This window comes from Myzus persicae, unplaced genomic scaffold (genome assembly GCF_001856785.1).
Source record: "Myzus persicae strain clone G006 unplaced genomic scaffold, MPER_G0061.0, whole genome shotgun sequence".
Lineage (NCBI taxonomy): Eukaryota > Metazoa > Arthropoda > Insecta > Hemiptera > Aphididae > Myzus > Myzus persicae.
The window spans coordinates 47614-75017 of NW_019103984.1; the positions used below are offsets into that span (position 1 = coordinate 47614).

General features: G+C 26.8%; 1 protein-coding gene across 2 annotated transcripts in view; it reads right to left on the reverse strand.

Moving 5' to 3' along the window:
* LOC111037211 (GATOR complex protein DEPDC5) overlaps window positions 1-23076 on the reverse strand; it is a 33418-nt gene extending 10342 nt beyond the window's left edge. The window contains exons 1-15 of one of the 2 annotated variants that reach the window (XM_022319617.1): window positions 22790-23076; window positions 22567-22704; window positions 20207-20502; window positions 19708-19848; window positions 19401-19543; window positions 15470-15681; window positions 13871-14067; window positions 12367-12428; window positions 9832-10059; window positions 9102-9301; window positions 8844-9029; window positions 8670-8768; window positions 8492-8602; window positions 6928-7145; window positions 2039-2220 (exon numbers count right to left, since the gene is read on the reverse strand). In XM_022319617.1, the coding sequence (XP_022175309.1) occupies window positions 2039-2220; window positions 6928-7145; window positions 8492-8602; window positions 8670-8768; window positions 8844-9029; window positions 9102-9301; window positions 9832-10059; window positions 12367-12428; window positions 13871-14067; window positions 15470-15681; window positions 19401-19543; window positions 19708-19848; window positions 20207-20502; window positions 22567-22704; window positions 22790-22832 (2456 nt within the window). In that variant the 5' untranslated portion in view covers window positions 22833-23076. Of the gene's footprint in view, window positions 1-2038; window positions 2221-6927; window positions 7146-8491; window positions 8603-8669; window positions 8769-8843; window positions 9030-9101; window positions 9302-9825; window positions 10060-12366; window positions 12429-13870; window positions 14068-15469; window positions 15682-19400; window positions 19544-19707; window positions 19849-20206; window positions 20503-22566; window positions 22705-22789 lie in introns of both variants that reach the window. The other variant, XM_022319616.1, reaches the window with a different exon arrangement.
* Window positions 23077-27404: the final 4328 nt, after the last annotated feature.

A 27404-nucleotide genomic window follows, 5' to 3' on the forward strand; every position in this document is an offset into this window, starting at 1 on the left:
TTTATAGTCAATTAATCATTTGAAATCGAACAATTGATAAAGATTTTAATATGCATGAAGAATTATTTCAAATGAAACCATTGATTACTGAAATTAGGAGTATAGATGTATTTATAGCATTAAACATTTTTGTTCATATTTTGGTTCATATGACAATAGCACAGATATCATTACACTGATGGTGCGAAAGCAATGGTTGGTATACATACTGATTTCCAACATAACGGAATTTTTCCATTGAAATGTTGTCATTATTTGGAAGTACATATATTTTTGATTAGGCATTTTCTGTAAAGAATTGACGAAGTCTAAATCAAGAAACTGTGTTGAAAATTTGTCTTTAGAATCTTGCATCAGATTTACTATCACAAAGTGTTTAATTGATATTGGAAAATTGGCTTTTGAGAAACGATACCAATCATCACATTAATTTTTTTTTAAATCTTAATTTTAAATTCAAAATAAAGTAATCTAAACATCATTATTATGTAAGTATTAATATGTGATGTAATAATTTGTGTATTATATAATATGTTTATGATAAAATAAACTATAAATAATTTTTTTTTCTTTTAGAGGCCTCCAGTGTTTTTATACAAGTATAAATTTGTTCGACAACCACAAAAGGTTGGACCACCCTGACACAAGGTATTACTTTAAAATTATTGGTTTAAGACCTTGTTTTAATTTTAAAAATAGATCAATTAGGGATAATATTTACTATCATATATTCAGTGAATAGCTAAGCAAAATAGATTTCACACATATATGGCTACTCCTGTACTTACAACATTTACAAACAAATGATTTTGAAATTGTTGCTCATTTAATTGATGGATTGGAATATGATTCACATTATTTATCAAATACCTTGTAGACAGAAATTGATTGACTGTTAAATATGCATTGGAACCAGCTCATAATACACAAAAGTTGTTTTTGCATATTTAAAGCAAAATATGTTTGTGTAATGTTTTTATAGAAAATGAATACATTAGTGAACATATCAAACTTTGAATGTGTATACTATTTCTAGGTGTACATACCTATGTTATAGTTGTTTATAATTATTTAGAGCCCCGGCTTCCAAGTAGGCTTTTCTCAATATTTGAATTTTGAAACAACTATGAGCATTTAAAAATGTATTTTTTAACAACTTATTTATTTTATTTATTTATGTATATGACACTTTCGGCTTAACAATAATTCAAATTGTAGCGTTAATTACAATATAAACTAGCAAGCAATTTATAATTAGTGTACATTCTAAAAATGGTTACTCTCTCTTTTCACACAGTCCATATACAAGTTTCCAAATTGTATTAAAAGGAATGTTTATTGTATTAATTTTATCATTAATTTTTATAAATTGATCATACAATAAATTATTGAACATAATGGTAGATACTAGACATAGCATAATGGTAGTTGGTACAATTCCACAGTTGGGTATCACCTATCAACATTTAGGTCAAACAATATCAAATTTATTACTTATAACTTCTAGTCTTTATAAACAATAAGTATTATTATTACCACTTTTGTAATCACTTGCAAACTACAGTTAGGCAAATTGCGCAATACCCTGCTAATTGGGCATTATACAATAATTTATGGGCACAACAGAAGTTACTATACTACTTAAGTACTAGTTACTGAATTGAATTGAAAAGTACAATATCTTTTACCCTGAGACGTAAAAACCCAATTGCTACAATACAGACTAGGTATAAGTATAACATGTACACACAAACACAATGGTATAACAAAAAATGAAAATTTAAACCTGATAATTCATAAAAAATTATTAATGTATGAAATTTTCAGTACATATAGGTTGCCATTTTAAAACCCAAAGTTGATGATGGTTTGCGTAATAAATATGAGTGTGAAAAAAATTTAAAGTTTAAACAATTCTAGAACAACACGGAATTAACATTTTGAAGAAACAAATACTTTTGGGCATAATGAGTGTTTTATGTTAAATAAATTACCATGTACAGAAAACGAGCATGAAGTAGATCATATTATAATTTACCTTGGTCTATAACGCGTCACTTGAATTTCTGAACCAAACAAAGTAACAGTGTGAACTATTCTCCCAATACTCAGCCGCATTTCGATAAATCGTTCATCATGAACTGTTGATCTCATGACAATACTATTTATCTTCTTTTTATGTTCTGGATTTTCATCTTTACTTACAACCAACTGGAAACCCTATTAAATAAAAACATACATTTCATAATTTAAAAATCTATATTATTAATACAAATTACAAATATATGTATTCAGTTTTTATTACAATAATAAACAATTTTAAGAATAAGGCAGATTTAAGCACACTTTGGTGACTAAAATAAAAGCATTTATATGCTTAAAATGTGATTTAAGAGTGTTAACTAAAATTTTATTCTTTCATTATTGGTAAATCAAAATCAAATCGTATTTTCTATAGTTTTATTACATTTAAGCAGCAGCATAAGTAAAAAAACCTAATAAGTGGGTAACGCCCTGCTGTACATTAAGTGCCTGAGAGTTGCTGTAATGGATGTGTTAAATTTGAATTCAATGAAAAATGTAAAATCATTGTAAGCGAATAACGATTCTTAGAGAAAACGGTCTGTCAGCCTATAATATTACTATAATATTATATTATACATAATAGGTATACTTTATGACATAATTATAATTTAAGCAATTTATTTTATTATATAATGGGCATTATTAATATTATTATATATTATATCTATACTATTATATAAAATTGTAACAGGTTTCCTACAACCGCGCTAACCGAGAAAACTACTGAACCGATTTGGCTGAAATTTTTTACTGTTATACCCGACACTCTACTAAAGGTTTTAGTATTACTTTTGTCAATAAAAAATAAGTATTAAGTTATTATTAATTAAAATAAACGTGTAAATTGTATACCTATACTATTTTAGTAAGATATAATCGCTGGCTGAAAATAAATAACAATCAAAATCTCTAGAGTTGCCCAGCAACAATTTTGATTGTTATTTATTAATTACTGATTGTTAGAGCATAGTTTGATAACATTTTTTTGATTCTACTTATGAAGGTGTTTATTGGGCATGCTAATAGAGTTAAATTTTGGGTAAGCGGCCAGTTCATCACCATGCCGAGAGCGTCAAGAGCACAGATTAAAAATAAAATAAAATAAAATGAAGTCGCTTTCTTTTGTTTATAATAAACTTCCAAACTACTTATTAACTGTCGTGCAGTTTGTTTTTAAATTAAAGAGGACATCACAGAGAAGATTTTAGGCATATATTTAGTCCGATAAAATTAATAAATAAACGCTTAAATGATATACCTATACCTTTTTTAGTAAGAAATAGCTGGCTGAAAATATATAACAATCAAACTCCACAACCACAGAGTTTCTAGGCAGGTCAGTATCGAGGTGGAATAATAAACAATTAATAAAATTATTTAGTTTAGCAAAATAAAAACAATCAATTTTATCTGAGTATCTATTATTAGTATTTATAATCAATCAATGAAGGTTTCTGGTAGCAAATTATATTTAGTTAGACTCTTGAAAGGTCAAAATTGAAAATCAAAAGTTCTATTTTGTATCTTTAAAAACAATTGTCAGAGACATACCTATGAACATTATAAAATTATACTATTATTAATACCATAATTGTTTGGTAACCTTGGTAACCAAAAACAGAAGATATCATTTTTTTCAACATTAAGAAGAATCCGCGATGGCGGGGCTAAATTTATGTGGATACATTACCACAGAAACGTGACTAAAAATGGTCTAAAATAAAAATAATTATTTAACATCCAGAAAATAAATATTAATATAATATCTGAGAAATCTTGCAATCGAGAAGCATTGCCGGGTCAGCTAGTATTATACTATAGTAGTAGTAGGTTCAATTCATTTTATTTGAAAATATCACTGTGCGTGTAAAATATAATAATATACTCTAAAAGTTTCAAGTACCCACAAATAATTTTTTTTTAATTACAACAAAATAATTAAAATCATTATTCTTGGTTTCAACATGTAATTTTGTTCAAATCTAAATTAACTTAAAGTAATTATGAAAAAAAATTGTGTACATTTATTTTTTCAAAATAAACTACTCACATGCAACTTTGATTTAAATTTTTAATCCTTAGTTATAATTAGGGCTCGGATGTTTATGAAATTGCATATTTTTTTCTATTTATCCAATTTATTGCTAACCTGGATACAAATTTGATTCATGTTCTACTGAATAAAATAATGCTATTTTTATTTTGCATATTTTTGCATATTTAGTGGTTTTGTATTTTAAATGCATAATTTTTGATTTTAAGAATATAAATGCATATTTCAAGACAATTTAACGTAAATATTAAATTTACGTATTAATAATGTTCCTTATTAGGTATTTTTATATCGTGCTTGTCTGGAATATTTATTAGATAACGATTTAATTTTGTATACACTTCATGCCATGAGTATGTGGCGACGACCAGGCCACGTATTAGTACGATTTTAATCGCCGTGTTTCCCGGTCGGTCGTTAAGAGTACCTATTATTATTTATATTTTTCCGCGGTCAGTTGTACTTTTATTTAAAAATGCCGAAATGTAAGTCGTCTTGTTCAATTCGTCTTAAAAGTTTTGTAGACGAGTTTGGAAACGATGTTTTTTCTACGGATGGAACAGTTTTGTATTGTAAAGTGTGTGAAATTAAAGTTGGATCTGAACGTCGCTTTACCGTCGAACAACACTTGAAGACAGCCAAACATATTCGCACAGCTGATCGACAGAAACAAACTCAGTCACAACAACTAATTTCCAATGTGGTCGGTAAAAAATCATCATTTTACATGGATATGTGTAGAGCGTTTCTTGGAGCCAATATCCCTTTCCACAAGGTGAATAATAAAATATTTCGTAATTTTTTAACAAAATATACAGGTAAAGAAATACCAGAAGAGTCAACTTTACGCAAAAATTATTTAACTGATTGTTATGAAGAAACAATTAAAAAAATTAGGAATGATGTCGTTGGCAAAAAAATATTTGTTTCTATAGACGAAACAACAGATTGCGAAGGCCGCTACGTAGCAAACGTGATTATTGGTATTCTTGATAAAAATACGCCGGGTAAATTGTATTTATTGAACTCTGAAGAGTTAGATAAAGCAAATTACTTCACAATTAGTAAAGTTTTTGATCAATCGATGTTTCTTTTATGGCCAGAAGGTATTCGTCACGATGATGTTCTTTTATTTGTTACTGATGCCGCCCCCTATATGATTAAAGCTGCAAATTCGTTAAAAGCGCTTTATTCAAAAATGGTGCACGTCACCTGTCTTGCACATGCACATCATAGAGTAGCGGAAACAATTCGTGGAAAATTCAATAATGTAGACGGACTTGTGTCAAACGTTAAAAAAGTATTTTTGAAAACACCATCACGTTTAGAGATTTTTAAAACAGAAGCTTCTGGTATTCCTCTACCTCCGGTGCCTATAATAACACGTTGGGGAACATGGTTAGAGGCGGCATTTTACTATTCTGATAATTTTACAACTATACAAAATGTATTTTCAAAATTAAACCCAGATGACGCAGTTTCAATCGAAAAAAGTATTAGCATTATGGCTGAGCCAAATTTAGGCCCAAACTTAACATTCATTCAGTCCAACTTTAGATGTTTACCAGTCAATATAACTAAATTAGAATCATCTGGATTAACTTTGTTTGAATCAATTAATGTTGTCAATAATACTAGAGAAACCCTCAAAATGGCTAATGGAAAAGTGGGAAAAGAAATTTACGACAAATTTCAGAACGTAATTGAAAAGAATGCTGGGTTTAAAACTTTGGTACAGATTTCTAAAATACATTCTGGTGAAGTTGATACTATGGAAGGAATAGAACAAGATTTGAAGGTTGAGGATCTTGCATTCTTCAAGTATGCTCCAATAACGTCGGTAGATGTAGAACGAAGTTTTTCACGTTACAAAAATTTACTTTCCGATAACAGACGCAGCTACAAGTTTGATCAAATTAAAAAAACTATTGTATCACAGTGTAACGCTGATAATTTAATAATGTAATAAAATGAACTAACTAATTTTTGTTTTATGAATTGTAATACATTTTTTTGTGCATATTTTGGTGTTTTTATTGACTAAAAATGCATATTTTATAATTTTTAGCGCATATTTTGTTTGCATATTTCGTAATTTTTTAGTGCATAAATGCATGCATATTACAGTAGTTTTAAGTGCATAAACATCCGAGCCCTAGTTATAATAGTTGAACATTTTATAAATTTATAACAATAAAACAATTTACTGTAAATTTTCAATTTGAAATATATTCTATCAAAATTTAAACTTAAATGCCTATAAAAAAAATTGTGAGTACGTATTTTTTTTAAATTTCAACTAACTACATTTTACAAGGAACACTGTAATATATTTTCAAGGTTTTTGTCCGTTTGACAAATTATTGTGTAAACAGACACATAAATCAGTTCAGAATCTAAACTAATGGCTTCAAGCTTTTAAATTATCTAAACAGTATTTATCTACATAACAAAAAAAAATTCATTATAAAAATGTAAAATGGAGACTAGAATTATAGGTGATGAATTAACTATTTGACTGATAAACTGAACTCTTAACTTATGACTACAAATGAAAAATGATTTGACTGCGATAGTGCAGCAATAGAATTGTTTACATGGCCTAAAAAGAATTCTGATGGAATTGCTCCCTAGAGATTATGCTTATATAGTTTTTGTTTTTAAAAGAATGAGGGTAGTTTTTTCAAATTAACAAATACACCAAAATAAAATACTTCATTAAAGGTTCTACCAATTTAAGAGGCGCTGAATACTATTAATAGACTAGGTATGAGTTATGAGTTTCTTACTTGAGATAAACGTTGGCATATCATTTGATAAAAAACTTCTAAAGCAGATAGTGGTTGACGATAAACAGCTCTTTGCAAGGCAACTTCAGCATTTACATAATCAGGTAAAAGATTGTAGTTTGAAAATAAATAATATGATTGCAGATTTACTTCATCCGGAAAATAGTCAGTTGTTATTGGTAAACATGCAGGAAACACTAGTGATTTCCAATCAACACCTGATAAAATATTTAAAAATGTTTAGTTCAATGCAAGTATATCTTAAATATGTTGAAATTCATCAGAAATTCAATTACACGAACATTTATATTTACATTATTTAATGTTTCTTTTTATAATAACTACTCTCTAATTTCTCTCTACTAATAATTTTTATAATAAAATGAAAAAACTTTATAATTAATTTACAAGAATTGTTAACTACAAGTTTTTGAAAATAATTAAAAAATTAATTTAAAAGGTTTAGAGACAAACCAAAGGCAAATTATAATTATTTAAAAAATATTGCTACTCAACTTTTAGATATTACTATGTTTATAAACACAAGCAAATAAAAATAACTTCAGATAAAGATATCCAGTTCAAGACAATATATTATATACATTTCATGAATATTATAAACAATTTAAACACAATGATGATGGTTGACAGTTTTTTAATTATTCAATTACTTCTAAGTATTACAATTATTAACTTAACTAAAATATATTAAATTTAATATTAATTTGATAGTAATTAAATTATTTAAAAGTTGACAGTAGTAGATCATAGAATCATTTTAGAGAAAAATTTAAGTTTTTCAGATCAACTGAACTAATAATTTACTTAATACACATAAATATACCTATTTATTTATTTTAACTATTAAAACTTCAATCTGGGAATTCTGGTAATTTGTGTTCTAAAATTGCTTGCAAATCTTCTATGAATAATATAATATAAATATTTATTATTACAATGTTGCAACTGTTTTATTAATTTTTTATTACATATTTTTATTATATTGCAGCTCGCACTTAAAGTTTCAGTATTAAACAATATACAAATTAACAAAAATTAACAAAAATAACTTATACAAATGGCTACCAAATACATATATAATATGTTTCTAAATAAAAGAAAAAAGTTATCATGATTTTTTCTAAATTATTGATTTTGTACAGTATAGATTATAATTCTGTACATCTTAAGTCCAAATGGCAAACTTGAAATCCACACAGAGAATAATGGTAATGCACTAATACAAAAAGAACTATAATGTATCAATGTAATGCCTAATCAGTAATACATTGAGTATTAACATTACAGCGAAAACATATCAGATGAGTAATAAACAGTACAGAAATTAAAAATTACATTAATATTTAATAAAATAAAAACCAAGAAAAATAATACATACAAAATTTGTATTATAAATTATTATAATATCATTATTATTATTTTTTATTTGTTTGCATTTGTATTTAATACTCGTGGCTGTAATAGGTAACCAAAAATGTTGCATAATAATTTAAAATTTAAAAAAATGATTTAATTAAATAATTACTATTAATATCACACTAACCTGGTGTACACATATTTGTCAATTCAAAATCACTCGAACACTCACAAGAACTTGTGATATTTTGTTTTTCCTCAATTCTATATTTTTGTAATTTTATTATGTTTAAATTTACTACGAAAAGAAATAAACTAGTTGAATTAATTAAAATTAATATTAAGTACAATAACTAAAATCATACATTTTTTTTCCAGTATTTGAATGTTTTCCATCTCACATAAATCCTCTGTATTTCCAGCAATTTCAATATCGTCATACACTTTTTTTGTGATTTTAGGTTCTAAGCAATAAAAATAGTATTTATTATTTTAATAATATTCATTAATTATTATATTTTTCACAAGTAGTAGGTTACTTTCTGGGAATGTATGACTCCACCTTCTCCGATTTGATGTCAACTTCACATTATATCGTGATTTGTCAAATGGATTAATAAGACCTCGTACACGCACAAACTTTAAATTATTTTTGGCATCTTGTTTACTTAAACCTGATTTATTATACATTTTCAAGCTTTCATCAATACTACGACTTCTATTTCCTGATTGAAATAAAATTAATCATATCAAATAATTATTATTGGCTCCATAAAAAAATCTTAAACTATGATTACTGTTTAATGGTGGCAAATTTATGAATTCACACTGGCTTTTTGGTGGAGGAGTAATACTACGTTGTTTCAGAGGAGAAAGACTACGGCTTAGAGCAATTGACTTCCCAGAATTAACATCAAAACTGCATGAACTAAATTTTTTTTTTCTTGATGTACTGATTCCGTTTAATTTGTTTTGTGGCAGAATGTTATTGGTATTGCTGAAAAAATTAAGTATTTCTTTAAAAATACAAATATTTTAATATTGTTGGTTAGTAGAACAGTAGTCACACTAATCCGACCATCTGGATAATTAAGACAATCTTTATTTCGTACTTTAGTACTCATGTATTATGTATATATTTGAGAATACGCATGATTAAGATATGATCGTAATAATAACAATAATAATGTGCAATGTAAAATTGTAAATCAATACATTTTGAATTTCTATAAATACATAAGATGGTTTTTGTTTATATTTAATAGTAAGTTAAAAAAAAATGTCATTCTGTTTAATCCGAATTTTTGATAATCCAGATAGAGTCCAGATTAGCGAGACTCTACTGTAGTTACTAATTACAAGTATCATAAAATTAGCTTCTTACTATAAAATATTATTACTAACCATTTTTGTAATAAAAATTAAATTACAAACAAACTATTTAAGACTGTCATTATTTTAATGATTCTAATGTTTAAATTCATTCACAATAGTAAGCATTTTTAAATAAATGTATATTACCCGAACCTAGGCATACTAGTTTTATGTTTTTTGTCAAAAACACCAACATCATAGTTCATATAATCTTTTGCAGTGTTCGTGAACTTATTTCGTAAAGAAGCTGTTAAACTATTTGATGACACTGCTCTTAAACCCATTTTCGGACGATTTAATAAAATGTTGGAAAATTGGTTAGGTACTTTAATCCGAGGCACAAATGTAGATCTCTGTGGCATGTGGTTAGATCTGTAAAAGCTAATTTTTTATCTTAATTACTTTACAATTATCAACTCAAAAATTATTAATTCAATTAGGGCAATGATATTGATTTATATAAATATTTTTTTAGGAGAATATTGTACTAACTTGACTATCATCCAATCAATGTGTTATATACTTAAATATCAATATGTGTTAATGTATTGTCTATAAAATACGAGCAAAGCCCAACATACAATAAATAAAATTAGTACAAATAGCCAGTACAATGTAATTTAAGTAAAATATCAGTACTATAATTATTATTCCCTTAAAAAGGTAAGGTGGAGTAATTATTTGCTAGGTATATCAGTAGGTTGATTGAATTAAATAAAACTATATTATATTAATATCATGTCTAGATATAGCAAACGGAATGATAGAGTGGGTCAAATGAAGAGGTACTCTGAAATTGGTAGGGAAAATAATTGATAGGACATCAGCAGAACCACTAGAAAGTCTTTGATATAACATTAGATTGATATCAACTCTCATCTGTCTGATAAAAGTAAACAAACCAAACTTATTGAGAATAGGTTAATAATCATGCAACAAGTAAGGAGTATTCATCATATAACCAGCAAAGGAAAGGAAACATCTTTAGAAACGCATCAACATCTCTCAAATAGCAGTGTAGAGGTTCCACAGAGCAGATCCATAATCTAACAATGGACGTACTGAAGAGAAATAAAGCACCTTAGAAAGCTTAAACTTAGATAATATTCCATTCAAGAGAACAAACACTTTAAAAGCCTTACAACTTATAGATAAATTGTATGAATAGTAAAGTGAAGAGAACCTTAGACCTTTTTACTATGAACTGATCGTAATTCAAATAAATTGGATTCAAATATCATAAAATAGCCAACATAAAGACACTAATGAGTAACTTTAGCTTAGAGTTTGATAAGTGGTGAATTCACTCTAATATTTAAAGTAATAAAAGAGGACCGCTAAACATAAATTTGTTCAGAGGGTCGAAGTAAAAAAACAAATAGTGAGCTGACATTCTCTTATGTCATCTGCAAAAATAAGCATACTGCAATTTAGGATAATTTTGTTGATACCATTAAACAGCACAAACCTTAAGCTTTGAGAAATACCTGAGGAAATGGATGAGACATAAGATTATAATATTACAATACTACCTATTGATTTTCACCCATTGTGGTCATCCAAGTATAAGTATGATTGAATCTCAAGTAAATAGATTTCTAAACTGAGATTTCTAATGAAAACTTCCGGAAGGGTGCTGTGGTTAACTCTATCTGAGCTTTCAAACAAAAGGAAATACAACTTCATGTAATGAATACTTAAGATTAGCCAAAGAGGAACACAAATAAAAGTTTTAAGATTGTAAAAAAATATACTTGGTAAGTCATCAAGCCCTGCAGGCTTTACATTCCTCAACTTTTCAAGACCTGCATCAACATCAGAAATATTACAGATACAGTTAACAGGCAGATCATAATTTTTTTTTAAAAAAAGGTAATCTTTTGTGACTATCTGAAGAAGAAAAGGTATAAACTAATTAAATTGAAGTAGAAAGAAAAATATATTGATGTAATGTTGGTTTTTTTATAAGTTATAAGTTTATATTTTTATACGTTTTTTCTTAAGTGGGCAAATTATATGACATTTTTGATATTCTTGACAATTTAAATGCTTTAAAAAATTATTTAAAAATACTATACTCTTTTCCAAATAAAAAAAACACTCCTTTGGAGCATCCAAATAAATCGCTGAGTGATATTTAACCCCCCTAGTAGTGTTTAATTGTTCTGTGATTGGTCACATAAAGTTGACTGTAGTCGTTGCTATCAGTCGGTTGTAGTCATCGTCGATGGTGAGCTAAGCCGCTCCTGTAGGACATGGTGGCAGAAACTGCTTGTGGTGGGGAAACATGCCTGGGTTTCAACGCGTTTTCATCCGTCACTCAGTGTCTTCATATTTAGAACAGAGTATAGATACCTTATAAATAATAGATATCTTATAAATAATAAATATCTTATAAACAATAATGGGATTAATCATCTCAGTTTTCATAATTTTATAGAAATATTTTACATAAAAACTTAATTGAACTAAGTAATATTATATATACAATAATATATGATTGTTCATACATGTAACTATACTAATATGCTTACGAATACATTACAATTTAATACTCATTTCAAACATAAAATAATGATTCAGTAAAATGTATTACATTTTTATTCAGTTTTCAGTAAAAGAACATTGGATTCTTAGTCAAATAACAAACAATGAAATTTAAATCACAGTATATATTATTAAACAAACCTTAAATTTATCCAATGTGGAATACTGCAGTCATCTCCTAAAGATTCATCACGATTTTGAAACTAAAACATTATATAAATATAATATGTAAAATAGTATTATAAGACAATAAACTAAATCCAATTATTTTATCATACTATAGGCCGCCCAGAATTTTTATTAGATAAAAATAGTACAACATTTTGATTTTAGAAATGATGGAAAGTTAAAATTATGTTATAACTAAAATCGATGTAAATTTGTATGTTTTTTTGGTGGTAGCCCTGCTAACCTGTTTTTAGCCCCTCCCCCTTACTCATTTAATTAATCTGGATACTTCCAAATGTTGTAAATAGAATGATATAGTTTAAAAAAAGCCAATTAATATGCATGTTTCACTATTGCAGCGGTTCTCAAACTGTGATCCGCGGAGCCCTAGGGCTCAGCGAGAGTAGTCTAGGAGCTCCGTGACTCCCTGGGCATAATATATTATCTGTATTAATTAAATTCAAATTATTAAATCATTATTATATTTCTTAGTTACATTTTTAATTTTTATACTTTTATTCAATATTATTTGGACTGTACCAATATGTATTATTTTAAACGTTTAAAACTGTAAACTATTTATAAACCCACATATTTTTTATAATTATGTTCATTTTTTATGAATTATTGTTACCTAAAATAGATAATTCTGAATTTTGGGTCTCCGTAATTTTTTTTAGGAACATAAGGACTCCGTGAACAAAAAAGTATGAGAAATGCTGCACTATCGAATACTTTTGAGCAAAGCTGACTCGATGAATATATGGGAGTTTTGAACACCTCTACTATCCACAGCTAACTAATATAAAAAAGTCAGAATAAAATCAACACAAACACTCAGTAGTCAACTATGGCATAAGCTTTCACATTTTTTGTAAGCTAATGGGCATAATAAACAGTGAATGTTAAAAAAAAAAAAAGACTTCAGGTCAATGACACAAAAACACGGTAGGTTCTTTAAATTTTTCACTTTATTTAAAATGAAAATGACCAATGTTTAAAATGCTTAATAATTTTAGTCTACATAAAAATAAAAATTTAATTTAGCGATAATACTTGTTGTGTGTTAAAATCAAAAAGACAATTTACACCTTGAAAATTGGAACTAGGTAGTGTTCAGGAACGTACGTGTTTCTTTCAAATGAACGCATGCACTGGGTTATTCACTTAATTTTTTTAATTTTTTTATAATAGGTATTATAATAAGAAAATATTATTATACGGTAAAAAATTAATCAAAATATATTTTAAACATATATTTATTAAAAGGTAAATAAAATGTGTGTATTAAGATAAATTAAAATTAAAAATCGTTCAAATTCATTAAAATTTAAATGTCATTCCTGTTCAAGTTCAATTTGAAAAAAAATGAGTGATGTTCGCGTATTGCTCACTTAATATGGACGTGAACATATGAATGTGGATTCATAAACGATGTTCTTTAGGAACACTGGAGCTAGGCAACCATTAATCTTACCAAAAATAATGGGACAGCATACAATGGCTCTTGACCGACACAGATCAAATCAATCCCTACACCATTATCCATAACTCTTTGTTTCGTAATGTTTGTTAACTGTCTATCCACGTAAAATTCACCCATACCAGGAGATATAACAATTGCTAATTGACCGGTCCGATCTAAACTTCTTTCAATGTAATGTTTTTCAAAAACTAAAAAAAAAAACATAATAATAAAACTATCTCTTTTGTAACTAACCAATTAGTTTAATTCTTTTTAGTTTTCTAATAACAATTTTAGAGAGAAAATAAAATAAATTGATCATATACTAAAATAATAATGAGCAACCTAATTACAATTAGTGTTATTTCCAAATATGAAAAGACGCTTCCTTTACATACATAAAAACTATTTTGAGCCTTCTTATATAATTTATGTATAAAATTATTAATAATACGGAATATGGTATGTTGAACTGATTTTTAATAAAAACATTGTATGAACAGTATTATATATATAATAATACTATAAAAACATATTGATGCTTTGGAAACCAAAAAAATGCACTTAGATCTAAATTGTAATATTCAAATTAACAATACACAGTTACAACATGTCCAAGGATTCTACTACCTTGAAAGCATTGTAACTTCTAATAATAAATCAACATCAGACATCAGAAGAAGAATAGCTTTAGCAAAGTAAGCACACTAAAACAGCTACGCATCAGCTTTTATTACATAGTACATAATTGTATTATAATGTTATTGAACTAGGCTGAAATAAATAAAATAAATAAATATATGGATAATATTATATAATTAGTTGTTAAAAATTAAAATTCATAGTTGTTAGAACTCAATAAACTTTTTAGCAACAAGAGCTCCATGAACAAAAAGAAAACAGCTAATATATATATACATAACTTAAGTATTTAAATACAATAACTTAAGACTATAGTCAACAAATATAAGTAGATAACTTTTCATTCAAATTTCAATTATAATAAATCAACGTTTTCAAAAAAGTCATCTAATTCACAATTTGCATTAAGACACGTAGGTTCTCATTTGAAAAACCCAGGTTGGTTTATTGATTGTAAAATAAATAATTACAATATAGCCATACAGGAGTATAATGAAATAAAATTGGCTCAGATAATTGACTGTATGTTACTTGTATCATTGAATTTTAGTTTAACAAATCCATTACAGTGGCCTACTTAATTTTGAGGTACAATTGACACCTACTATGATGGAACCTCGGTATCTAGGAGTATCAAGAGGAAGAAAAAAAATTCAAAACTTTGAGTTACCGAGTTAATTTAAAATATGTAAATGAATGATCAGAACAGAAAAATATATCTACATACAGAAACTTTGAGACATTGAAGTTAGAGCTACTGAGATTCCACTTAATACAGAAGAGCAGTTATCTAATTACCGACTTATTTTAAGATGTATATTAAACATATCGCATAAGTACTTTATTTTTTAATATTTTCAAAACTGAGTAAATTATTAAAAGTAGCTAATTTTCACACTCCATGTTAGTAATTAAATAACATATTATTAAAATGAGTACTGATTTATACAAACAATTCCATGTACTTACCATTTAATGCCATATTTAATACTTCAAGAAAATTGCCTTGAGATGCATGTGATAAATAAGCTTCTGGTATTGAACTAATTGAAACACCAGAATCATGAAGTACTTTATGATGATAGTTTAAAATGTCTATTTTGTATGTATAATAAAGACGTCGAAGAAGCATTAATGAAGCTGCTGCCCAATCTTCATAACGTTCATTTTGAATTACTACCCTAATAAAAGAAATAGTAGAATATGAGAATAATATTTAATGTATAAAACAAATATTTAATATTGATTAATAAATAGTTACTTTACTCAGAAAATGAATTGAATATAGACTCTTAAATAATTATATATTTATGCTATTCAAAATGCTTAAATAATTTTAAAATTTTAAACATAACAAAATTATGCAAACTTATGCTAAAATAAATCATAATACCTTTAATACCTTATTATACAACTAATTTTTAGAGAAATATTCAACTTACACAAGCTATGAGGTAAGACAATTAAGCAATGTCTCTCAATAGCTGTATCATGACACACTGATGTGTCGCAAGATAAGTCCAAATATGTTGTGAGGTATATAAAATAATATAAAGTGTATAAACATTATTAATACAATTTAAAAAAAATGATGCGTATTGTATAACCATTTTAATGATGATCAAAAGTAAATTATTTATCATCATGCATCAACAGGCATTGTTCAACAAGTGCCCAAACAAAGTCAATTGATCAATATTTATGTTTAAATTTAGATATGCTAGGTGAAAATCGAAATGTATGAGTTTCTACTGATAAGATTAAACCGATTGCCAATGTGTATTAACTTTTAACTTAACTGAGTCACCCAAAAATGAATCAATTTTTTTTAATGATGCATGATAACTTAACTTGACTGAGTTAAAAAAAATCATTAACTTACCCAAACTTAATAAAATAAAAATAAAAGAAAGATAGTTTAACATCAAAGAAAAGTTACAAATTGCTGTGTTCAAAATGTTGCTGTGTATAGATGTTATGTGAGAAACATCAGTCTTAGATTTATCATTAAATACTTTATGCTTTTCAAATAAAAATGTACAAATGTAATTCTTCTGTGTGTTTGAGTGGTTCCCTGAATGATTTAGATTCATAATTTCACTCAAAGGTTGCTCAAACAGGTATTTTGAGATTTAAGAAAGAAATTTTTGTTTATAAATGGTTGCTATTGGTTATAGCAGAAATGATTAGTAGAAATTAGTATTTTTTGTTTTGCCATTGGTTAATCGAAGCCTGGGTCAAATTTAATTTTTGCAAATTATATACCAAGGTGGCTAAGTTGCATTTATAGCTGCTCATCGGCGTGTCCACAATCAAAACAAAAAAAAAAATTAAAATAAAACATATTAATCATATAGAATGGGATATTTAATGAGCAACAAGTTTAAAGTGCACAGCATTACCTACACACCTAGCAGGGTTTGCAATCTACTGCACGATTACCTACTTGATAATAATATACTGCTTGCATTATCACAAGTGAGTTTCATCTTTCGCTATCACAAGCCAGTTTCTTATTGAGTTGACATTTTTAAGAGGCAACAAAGAGTACGGGATCAACTAATGATAAAAAAAACTTAATATTTTTTATCCATTACAATCCAAGCATCATTAATCACATAATTAATTTTTGGTTAGAAACCCAAAAGTGATTTTAATTAAAATAATTAAAGAATATAAGTATTGGTAAAATCACACGATGAATATATTTTTCGAAAATATCCATATTCTATACACATAAACTCTTATTAATATTGATTATATTACACATAAAGAAATTTCAAATTTCAATAGAATTCTTAGTAAATGTAGAGCAAATAATACTAATACAAAATATGTACTATACAGTGTGATTACAATTTAAGGTAACACTAAATATTTCGGCCGGATGAACTTGTATTGAAATGCATTTTGGAGGGAACCTGAAATACATTTTTGTGACATTTTCAAATTTCTAACGGTGAGCGCATAAGCAGTACAAAATGCATTTTTTTTATGTTAACACCTACTCTTAGCACATGATTTGAATTAACCCAATTTGTTCAAGTCAATTTGACTATTAAGATACTTGGCTCTAAGTTCAAAATAAAATAACTTAACCTGTATTTTAAATACTACTATACTACCATTTTTATTATCATTAGTAGTATTATTATGAAAATATTATAAAAGTTACTATTACTATTATTATCTTTATTATTATAAGTATTGACAATTGTTGTTTTTATTATTATTATTATTATTAATTATAGTAGTAGTAATGTTGAATATTGTGTTTTATTTCCATTAAAGCAGTAAAATAAATACAAACAAAATTGTACATAGTATTTAAATATTTAACATTATTATTCATAATTTAATGTCCGGAAATAAATTAGAAAAATTAGAAACAAAGTTGTCCTAAAAGAAGTGAAGATTTTTGATTTTTGAATTGAAATTATAATACGTCATGAAAAATATAAAATGAAGTACATGAACCTAAAATTAATAAATTATACAGGTAGGTAAATTTAAAATTTTTTTTTTTCAAAATTGATTAATGACTTAGAGCCAAGTATGATGAATCAAATCGACTTGAAAAAATTCAGCCAATCCAAATCATGTGTTCAAAAAAGGTGTTAACATTAAAAAAACACATTTTGTACTGCACAATTCTAACCGTAAGTGTTAAAATTTCACCAAATATGTATTTCAGTACCTCCTAGGTCCCCCCCCCCCCCAAAAAAATATTCATTCCAATAAAAGTTCATCAGGCCAAAATATTTAACTTCGATTATGGTGTTACCTTACATTGTGATCACACTGATAATTATGATTATATATTATTACTAGCTGAATTACCCGGCGTTGCGTAATTATTCTAGTAAGACTACGTGTATATAGCATACTAGTATGAACTTATTGTACCTGTACCTCAGTAGTAACTATGTATCAATATTGAAGATGCTATTATTGTACCTAGGTACTAATAATAGTCTCAGTCTTTTAAGTGTTAGGTAGAATAACTTAGTCATTTTATCTTCATATTGATAATAACTTTAATTATTTTGTGAAATATTAAATTAAATAAATCTTTTTAATAATTTAATAATAAAATGTTGTGTTGGTTTTTATTATCTAACTTGTTCTAACACTCTAAGAACGCGAGGTGCAGTATAGAACATGCACACTACAATATTGTTTTATTCTATGAAGTATTATCACATGAACACACCATATACCATTTAGCTATTGAATATAGGCAAGTTGTAACTTGGTCAAATATAGAGCTCTACACAAATTTAAAAGTAGATGTATGTTACTATTAGTAGACTTATTTATTGAAATTGAATTTTTTTTATTATTATTTACACTAATTATTAATGACAGCATATTACTTATATTATAATATTTAAATATGATTAAAAAAAAAACATATCTAATTCTTTACTTTCATAGTTTCTTCTATTGGTGTATATTTGTTTTATTTAAAAATATTTTTACATTTATTCAATCATGTAACTTTAAATACAATGTCAGCTATAGTTTTCAATGTGTATTTTTCTTTAACTCTTTCAACCATGTTTATTCAAATAAAATAACCCAAAATTATTAGATTAACTATATTTGAAATTTAGTTGAACGATTTTGTTATCGAATAATTTTCAGCTATGATTATTTTGAATAATGTTTTTAAATTATTCGAATTATAGTAAAAAAATCATCCGTGTAGAATTTATCCAAAGAAAATTTTATCTAAATATCATCTTAATAAAATAGTAATGCCCTACTCTAATATTAATGAGTCTATGACTCTATCTGACATAGCCTACCTCTAAATATACCAACTCGATAATTCTAAAATGTTTTATTAAAAAATGAGTTACTTATTATAATATTGATTTTAAAGTTATTAATTTACCTGTAAAAATCTTCATAAAAACGATTCTTGTAATCAACTTGAAGACATTCTCTCATAGCTTCAGGAAATTCTTCTAATTTATTAGCTTTGTAAAAAACTCGCGAGAATACAACGAGTGTTACTTCATGATTACTGCCAAAATACTATTTACAAAAATTAGATGAATAATTACTAGTAATAGTTACACATTACATAATTATATAGTTCTTATAATTATAAATTAAGTAACACATGACAATTAACTTCATGATTTTTGAAGAAATCCAGAAATAAAATATAGAAATCAATGTTTAATTTACTAACTTACCCGCCATTTTTCAAATAAATCAAATAGAAAACCATCCACAGATTTTTCAAAATAAGTATCTCCTAAAAAGTTGAATTCCCACATTTCAGAAGTCATTTGAAGAAATATATATACCATACTTGTAGCTGATCTAAAAACTATCTAAGCAAAAAAAAATTCAGTAAATATATAATATATAAGTCAGCAAAACTGTCACATTAATTATAAAAGAATTAGGAACACAAATTTTAGCAAGTTGTATTAACTTTGTATACATGACAATACAAATACTCAACACTCACAAGTTTATAGGTTGACAGTTACAAACAAAATCAGTGAAATAATTTTGCTTAGCTTTTTTTAAGTTAATTTTAAAAAAAAACTAAAAACAATATTATCAAATAAATATTTTATGTTAAATTATACATATATTTTTTTTTTATAAAATAAAGAATTGTATTTGGCATAAAAAATAAATAAAAAGTACTTCAAATGTAAAGTATTACAATTAATTATACACCTTTGTGTTATGGCTGATAACGCCACAAGAAACAATTTTTCCTTTGGTCCACATTTGATAAACTTGAACACGAGTATATCCTCCACAAAATTCCATTTTTTTGTTATTGTATACACAAGTATCAATCATTGAATTTCTTAAGCGCCACATTTCTGATCGTCCAAGATATTGATCTCTGAATGTCAATTCAACAGAATCTAATATGACAGATTCTGGACTCACAATATTTACTGTAACATCACTATATGCATGCAATTGAAATAAGCTAGCAACGCTATGTTCAATGCTAATTGTATCTGAAATTATTTTTTTTAAAACATATTAGATACAATAATATAATTTTAACCTGTCATTGGTATTGTGGTGAGGATGAAACTCAACTTGTTATTATTTTGATTACTACTTGTCTAAATATTATTTGATTCCTCTCATAATATTTAAACCTTGAATCAACATGTTTTCAAATATACTTTTATAAATATTTCTTAAATACTTCTTAACATGGAATATCATCAATATTTTTAAAATGAGCATTGAGCTCGAAGCTCACCCAAAAATTTAGACCACTTGGGCTTAGATGAATAATATTATATTATTACATATTATATGTAATAATAGAACAATATAAAATTTATAAAAAAAAAAGTGGGCAAAAGGAAAAAAATAAAACTTTAAATAATGTTATACCTAATACATAAAAAATGGTAAAAAAACATTATCTATAAACGTATAAAATATAAAAAATTTGGTGCTGATTTTGATGTTTTATGTTTATTGTATGATAAATAATGACAAAAAAGCTGCGAAGTGAATACACGCTCACTCAATACCAATTTATTACAGTAATACCGTCAATGGGTTAAATAATTAGTAAATATTACTAGAAAATAAACTTATGAAGTAACTATTAATATGTTTATAATATTAATAATGTTTAATCTTACCATACGGTGCAACTAGATATCTCAAACGTTTTGCCACAAATCACAGTGTAATGTTTTGTTAGAAATATATTATATTAAATCAAAATGAAGGAAACTTGAACTTAATATTATTCATTAATAAAATAGTTAGGAGTGTCTGAAGTTTTAAAAGAAGATCTTTATACTTAAAATTATGGCTTGGTTATACATTTTATTTGATTAGCTATCAATTAAAAATATAAATCACACACCTCAAGTTACAAGCAACCTTCTATTGTAATACTATTAAAATTAGTTCTCCCTATTTTATTTTAAAATATAATCCATTTACATCTGTAAGATGGAGCCAACACATGAAGGTGTAGCGTCCTCTTAATGTACAACATGAACAAAATCCACACTCAAAATCTGATATATATTTTTATTTTACAAACAAATTGTATCTATACTTGCAATAGTGTTATTATTAACAATATACTTTAATGAATATATAAAAAACCAGAAAAATGATAATCCTCTTTTACATGCCTGCCAATTTATAGTTAATAATATAACACGATTATAGATAGAAATCTATGTGTATATAATTGTGCTTCATAAAGATTTGTTGGTATCTTGAATGGTACTATGACGGATGTATACAGATTACTCAGATTTGTAGACATACGAAACAATGTTCACATTGGATAAAACCAAAAAGTGAATTTTCTTTATTTATGATTCATTATTAAAGTAATGTAATTACCACAAATAAATAGCCATATAACTCCAATAGCTTTTTCAACTCTAGTACCCACTAGAAGAAAAAATGTACCTATCATGATTTTTTTGACATAAAATAGTATTTTAAAATAGTTATTTGAAGAACTAGCCTACCAGGAAAAATACCGAAATACTGGTAGCCCAATCAGCCTAGAGTGTACCTAAGTATATTAACTGTCTTAATTGTCCATTCATTTATAGTAATAATTCAATTTAACATGATATGAATTTAACATGATGACTGCCATGTGGCCACTGGCGTCCATTTAAAAATAATTAGGTATTGATAATTTATAGGCCCCCGGCTGCCGCGCCATATCATTCGTAGGAGGCCATACGGCCGCAGCCTGCCGTAAATTAATTTGGATTTATATTATTAACTTTTCCGTGGAGATACAATAATGATCTAAAAATTGCGCTGTGGCGTAGCAGGAATAATTGCAATTTTTTAATGTACAAAACAATTTTAATTTTTTTAATTTTTTTTCAAATTCAGTACACATACAAATTTATAATATATAATAATAATATTCTTGAGCCCGCCGGCAGTCAACGTGTTAATAATTCCGCTCATTGTTAAGTTGAATGAATAAATAAAATAAATTGTCTATACAATAGTTAATATACTATCTGACTATCATGTATGAATTGAAAACTTGTAAAACGATATATTACCTTTACTTTGTAAATCATCTTTAAATGCCATAATTTGTAGCAATAATTTATTTTGTTCAGAGTCTGAATGATACACCTCTACAATATCACCTATGATTGCTTTCGGAAAGTCTTTAATATTGACAATAAGTTCCGAACCTAAAATCGTAAAATTAAAAAAAAGACTAAATGTAATATCCGCGAATTAACAATATTTAAACAATACAATATGCACTATACTTACTACTGAAGGCCTTTTGATGGACAGTTAATTTGTAAGTCTTCATCGTGGTGATGGGTATTTAATAAATACTTAATTGTTAATCGTTAAGTTGTACTTAATAATAAATATTACTCTACTGGCAATACCTACAACATACGCTCGAAATGAGAGTTAGTTGTTTACCACCAATTCGTTATTAATGTTATTATCAACATTGTTAACGAAAATGTACATGTTTTGGTCCAAAATGTATAATAACAAATACTGAAACAACTAACATAATACAAAACGTAATTTGTATAGACCAAATACTGTTATCAAACACAATTTTTCTTTTAAAAAGTCAGCCCAACGATAATGCGGAGGATATTCAAGCGCACACAACATCCGGAACGTTTTAAACCGTTGCGTAACGATACCTCCATTCAGGGAGTATATTATTATTTTGTTGATAGTTACTATTAATACAAAAATCTAAAACAGTATTTTACATTACAGCACCTCTATCATACAAAAATGTGTAATTTACGTTGTATATAAATAAATAATGTTCATCTGCAATGAATAATGATGGATTATATTATGGTAAAATACCATTATGTCACATTAATTCAATTAGTATTTTTATAACAATAATTATTATATTATTTATATTAGTTGTATAATTCTTGTGTATGGATGATATTGCATAACTGTAAAAGAACAAATAGTTCTTAGTTTGACTTAGTTGTAATTTTATGTAGAATTAAATTCATTAGAATTTATAATTTGAAGGCTTAACTAATTGTATTTTATTTATTTGTATTCAATATTTATGTTGTTTTTAAGTAAATGAATCAATTTTTTTAGAAGTTAGAGTTGGAAGTATTATGCCAACAATTTGTTTCTTTTTTCTTTTTTTAGAGGGGGGGGGGGGGGAAAAATATTTTTTTCACCCAACTCTGTTTAACATTTAAAATAAGATAATATAATTAAGTGAAGGCGTGGGCGAGCGGGCCCTAATTTTAAATGTCCGACCGGGCCATTTTTTTTAGATCCGTCACTGATTATGTGAATAGGCATGTAACATGCCAGTGTAGGCACAAGTGTAATAATAGTATAATACGCTGTACGTATTAATATTAGGCCGAATCTAGAAAGAAAAACCCCTCGAAAAATCACCATCATAGGAAGAAAAGCTCCTTTCAAACATAACGCTAAAAAAAAACACTAAACATTCAATGATTATGCTCTAATTATTGATACCTATTATTTACTGTTTATTTTAGGTGGACGAGGCACACGTATTTCTCATACGTTTTGGACCAATAATCTGAGATAAATTACACAGACTAGACTGGAATCTTTGACCAAAATTTATGCTTTTTCATATTCATACTGAGTGTATGCATAACCTTCAAAATGAGGGCGTTTCAAATCAATCTAATTTCATAGACGAAATTATTTGTTATTAAAGCAAATCATTTGTATATTTTATACACATTTAATAAAAAAAAATGTCTAATCTTTTCTCGGTCCTCTTTAAAATAAAATCGAGGATAAAATATAATATGTTAATCAACAATTAATTTTAAATAATCACAGAAATCTTTATAAAAATCGATGTTTTTTTTTTGTTTAATCTATATTGATTTGCACTATATTCATAGCAACTATGCTGCTCAAAGAAAAGAAAAGAAATAATAACATTGTTACTACCACGGTCTATGATAGATCTTTGATTGAACCCACTGAACTAAACAGTCTAAACATAATAAAAATATCAAATTAATACATGTACCTATATTTTTTTGGTTAAAATTCTTAACACGTAATAATGAATAAAAATGTGGTTCACTTAGGTTTTAAATATTTTATTACTAGGATAATTTAACAGTTAAGTTTTTAATATTTTGTATTGATATAAATACTCTGTAGTCTAGATTTTTAAAAAAATTATAAGACCCTTTTGTTTATTTCGGTCCAAGTTTTTAATGTACCTATACAAGTTTTGATATTTTTTTTGTACATATATAGGAGCATATTTTGCCATTCTGATCATGCATATTTGCATATTATTTTGCACCTTTTTAGTGCATGTTATTCCAGTCTCTACTTATAAGAAATAAGTTTCAAAGTTGTCCATATACTGTCTAATATGAGCATATAATGTAATCAGTATTATTAGTTAGTATATTCATAGTAATCACTTTTTAGTTTTTAAATGCTATAGGTAATAGATAACAGATAATATAAGAGTATGAATAAAAGATTTGAACTAGTTTAACCCTGTTTATGCCTTTAAAAGTATTGGTTACAATTAAGTGCATCGAAGCACAAGTATTTTGACGGTTTTAGTCCGGAAAACCACACAATATCAGCGAAACACTTATTTTACATGCTGTAGAAGCAATATTAAAATCAATGACTAACTTAAACTTTAATTTTGCGATAAATTATACAAAAGAGAAACGAATATCACATACCTAGCAGATATTTTTGAAAAACTTAATGAAGTCAATACAAATTTTCAAGGTTATAAAATTAATTTTATCAAATCTAAGTCCATTATTATTGCATTTATTTAAAAATTAAGTATTTTTAAAGAAAAAATTAGTCCTTTTAAATTAATTAAATAATTTTTCTAACTTCTCAAGCTCAAAACAAATTTTAGATTTTGACTTAAAAATATACTGAGCACACCTTGAATCTCTTAAAGATAATATAAGTACTAGATTTAAGGATGTCACGACCTGATTATACCAGAATGGGTAGGCATTAAATCCATTTTTAGCAGTTATACAAAATCTCCAACCATCAATTATTCAAGAAGAACCATTATAAGTGAAGCTCAATGAAGCATCTAAAATCGATTTTAAACATAATGGATACGATTGGTTTTGGCTCAAACAAAAAACTATGTACTCTCAAACTTTGGAAAGAAGTGGAATTACTTATTATAGCTTTTCCGTCGACATACCTGATCGAATATTGAATAAGACTAAAGTGCGGTAAATAATAACTTTTGACCAAATCAAGAAACAAATTAAAAGTATGTAAAAAGGGAGATTTAAAACTAATGCTGACATGCACGTCTTATTTTAAATAAAAGAGTACAACCTAGAGACTAGAACTTAGAAGCTCTGAAGCTCATAAATACGACAATTTTTTGGAAATTGCAATCGCACTTCAGGAAGTATGTTTCATTCACCGGTTTTAGGAGGTTTTATAGTCATGAATACGACATACATTTTTTGCTATGTAATGGCATGTACCCGTGAGTGCAAGAGTAACTTCCGGCGGCGCGGCGGTTGACGACGTGGCGTGACAGCGATTCTCGGGAACACACTAAAGCTGGCTACACACATGGCGGTTCAGCCTCGCTTAGTCGCGGTTTGAATCCGCGGCGGTTACCGCGGCGTAGAAACAGTTCCCCCGGCTTGCTTACATACGTAAGCGGTTTTAGAGCGGTTTTCATAAAGACCTGGTTTTGTCGCCAATATTTTGAATAGCATGATCGATTGAACGAGTCATCAGTTTCTCTTAACACGTGGTTGAATAAAGAATAAAGACACTTGTTTTGAAGCATTTTATAATTTTGTAAAGCATTTAAAATGGACTTACAATTATTGGATGATGTGGAAGCCATAGCTATTTCCTATTGCATACGCGCTACATAAGCGACATCAAAAACGAAAAACAAAAGTATTGAAAAGGCGTATTGGGTACATCCGATTAATTTGAAAAGGCCGCAAGAAGGACAATTTAATGTCAACTTTATGATACTACCAGCGCATCCAGAAAAGTTTCAAATGTACTATCGAATGTCCATACTGTTGTAATAAGCTTTTAATTGTTAGTACTTAAAAATTAGGTTGAGTAAACAATTATAGGTAATAAGAAATATCATAACAAATAAAATTAAACAACAAAAAAAGCATACAAGTAGGCTAGGATAACAATAATATAAATTATGCAAGATGCAGTAAAAAGAAATGTTAGTATGTAAAAACTAGGTTAAGAAGACATTTATTTTGAAAACGAATTATTCAATAATTTTTACATTATTCATCAAAATTTAATATGTGTATATAAGTTAGTTGTTAAAATAGGAAGATGGTCAGTTGGCGGTGGTCGTGTGACTCGACTTCCACATTACGTAAATATTTTAATAAAAGTGCTTAATTTAATAATTGTCTATTTATTAGTGTATGCCTGTTATCGGCGTATACGACAATACAGTCGTTCGATAAATTGGTGAGTAAATATTGTACTAAATATATATTATACTACGATTTAGTTTTTTAATTTAGGTAAAATTATATGGGGCTTCATATAAGCAGTTTTGGTTTTAATATTGATTCCGTACTCCCATGATGTTTTCATAAATTATTAAATACTGTGTAATTTAAAAATATTTAAAATAGATAACAATTTATATACATATAATAATAATTAGGGCACGGATGTTGTAGTACTAAAAAAATAGTAAAATTGATTGCAGTATTGCACTAAAAAATATCAAAAATTGCACTTAAAATATTAAAAATTGCACTAAAAAATAACAACGTTTTGTTATAAATGTTTTAAGTTTACTGTTATAAATTATAATCTAAAATTTTAAATAATCAAAAAAAAATATATACATTACATTATA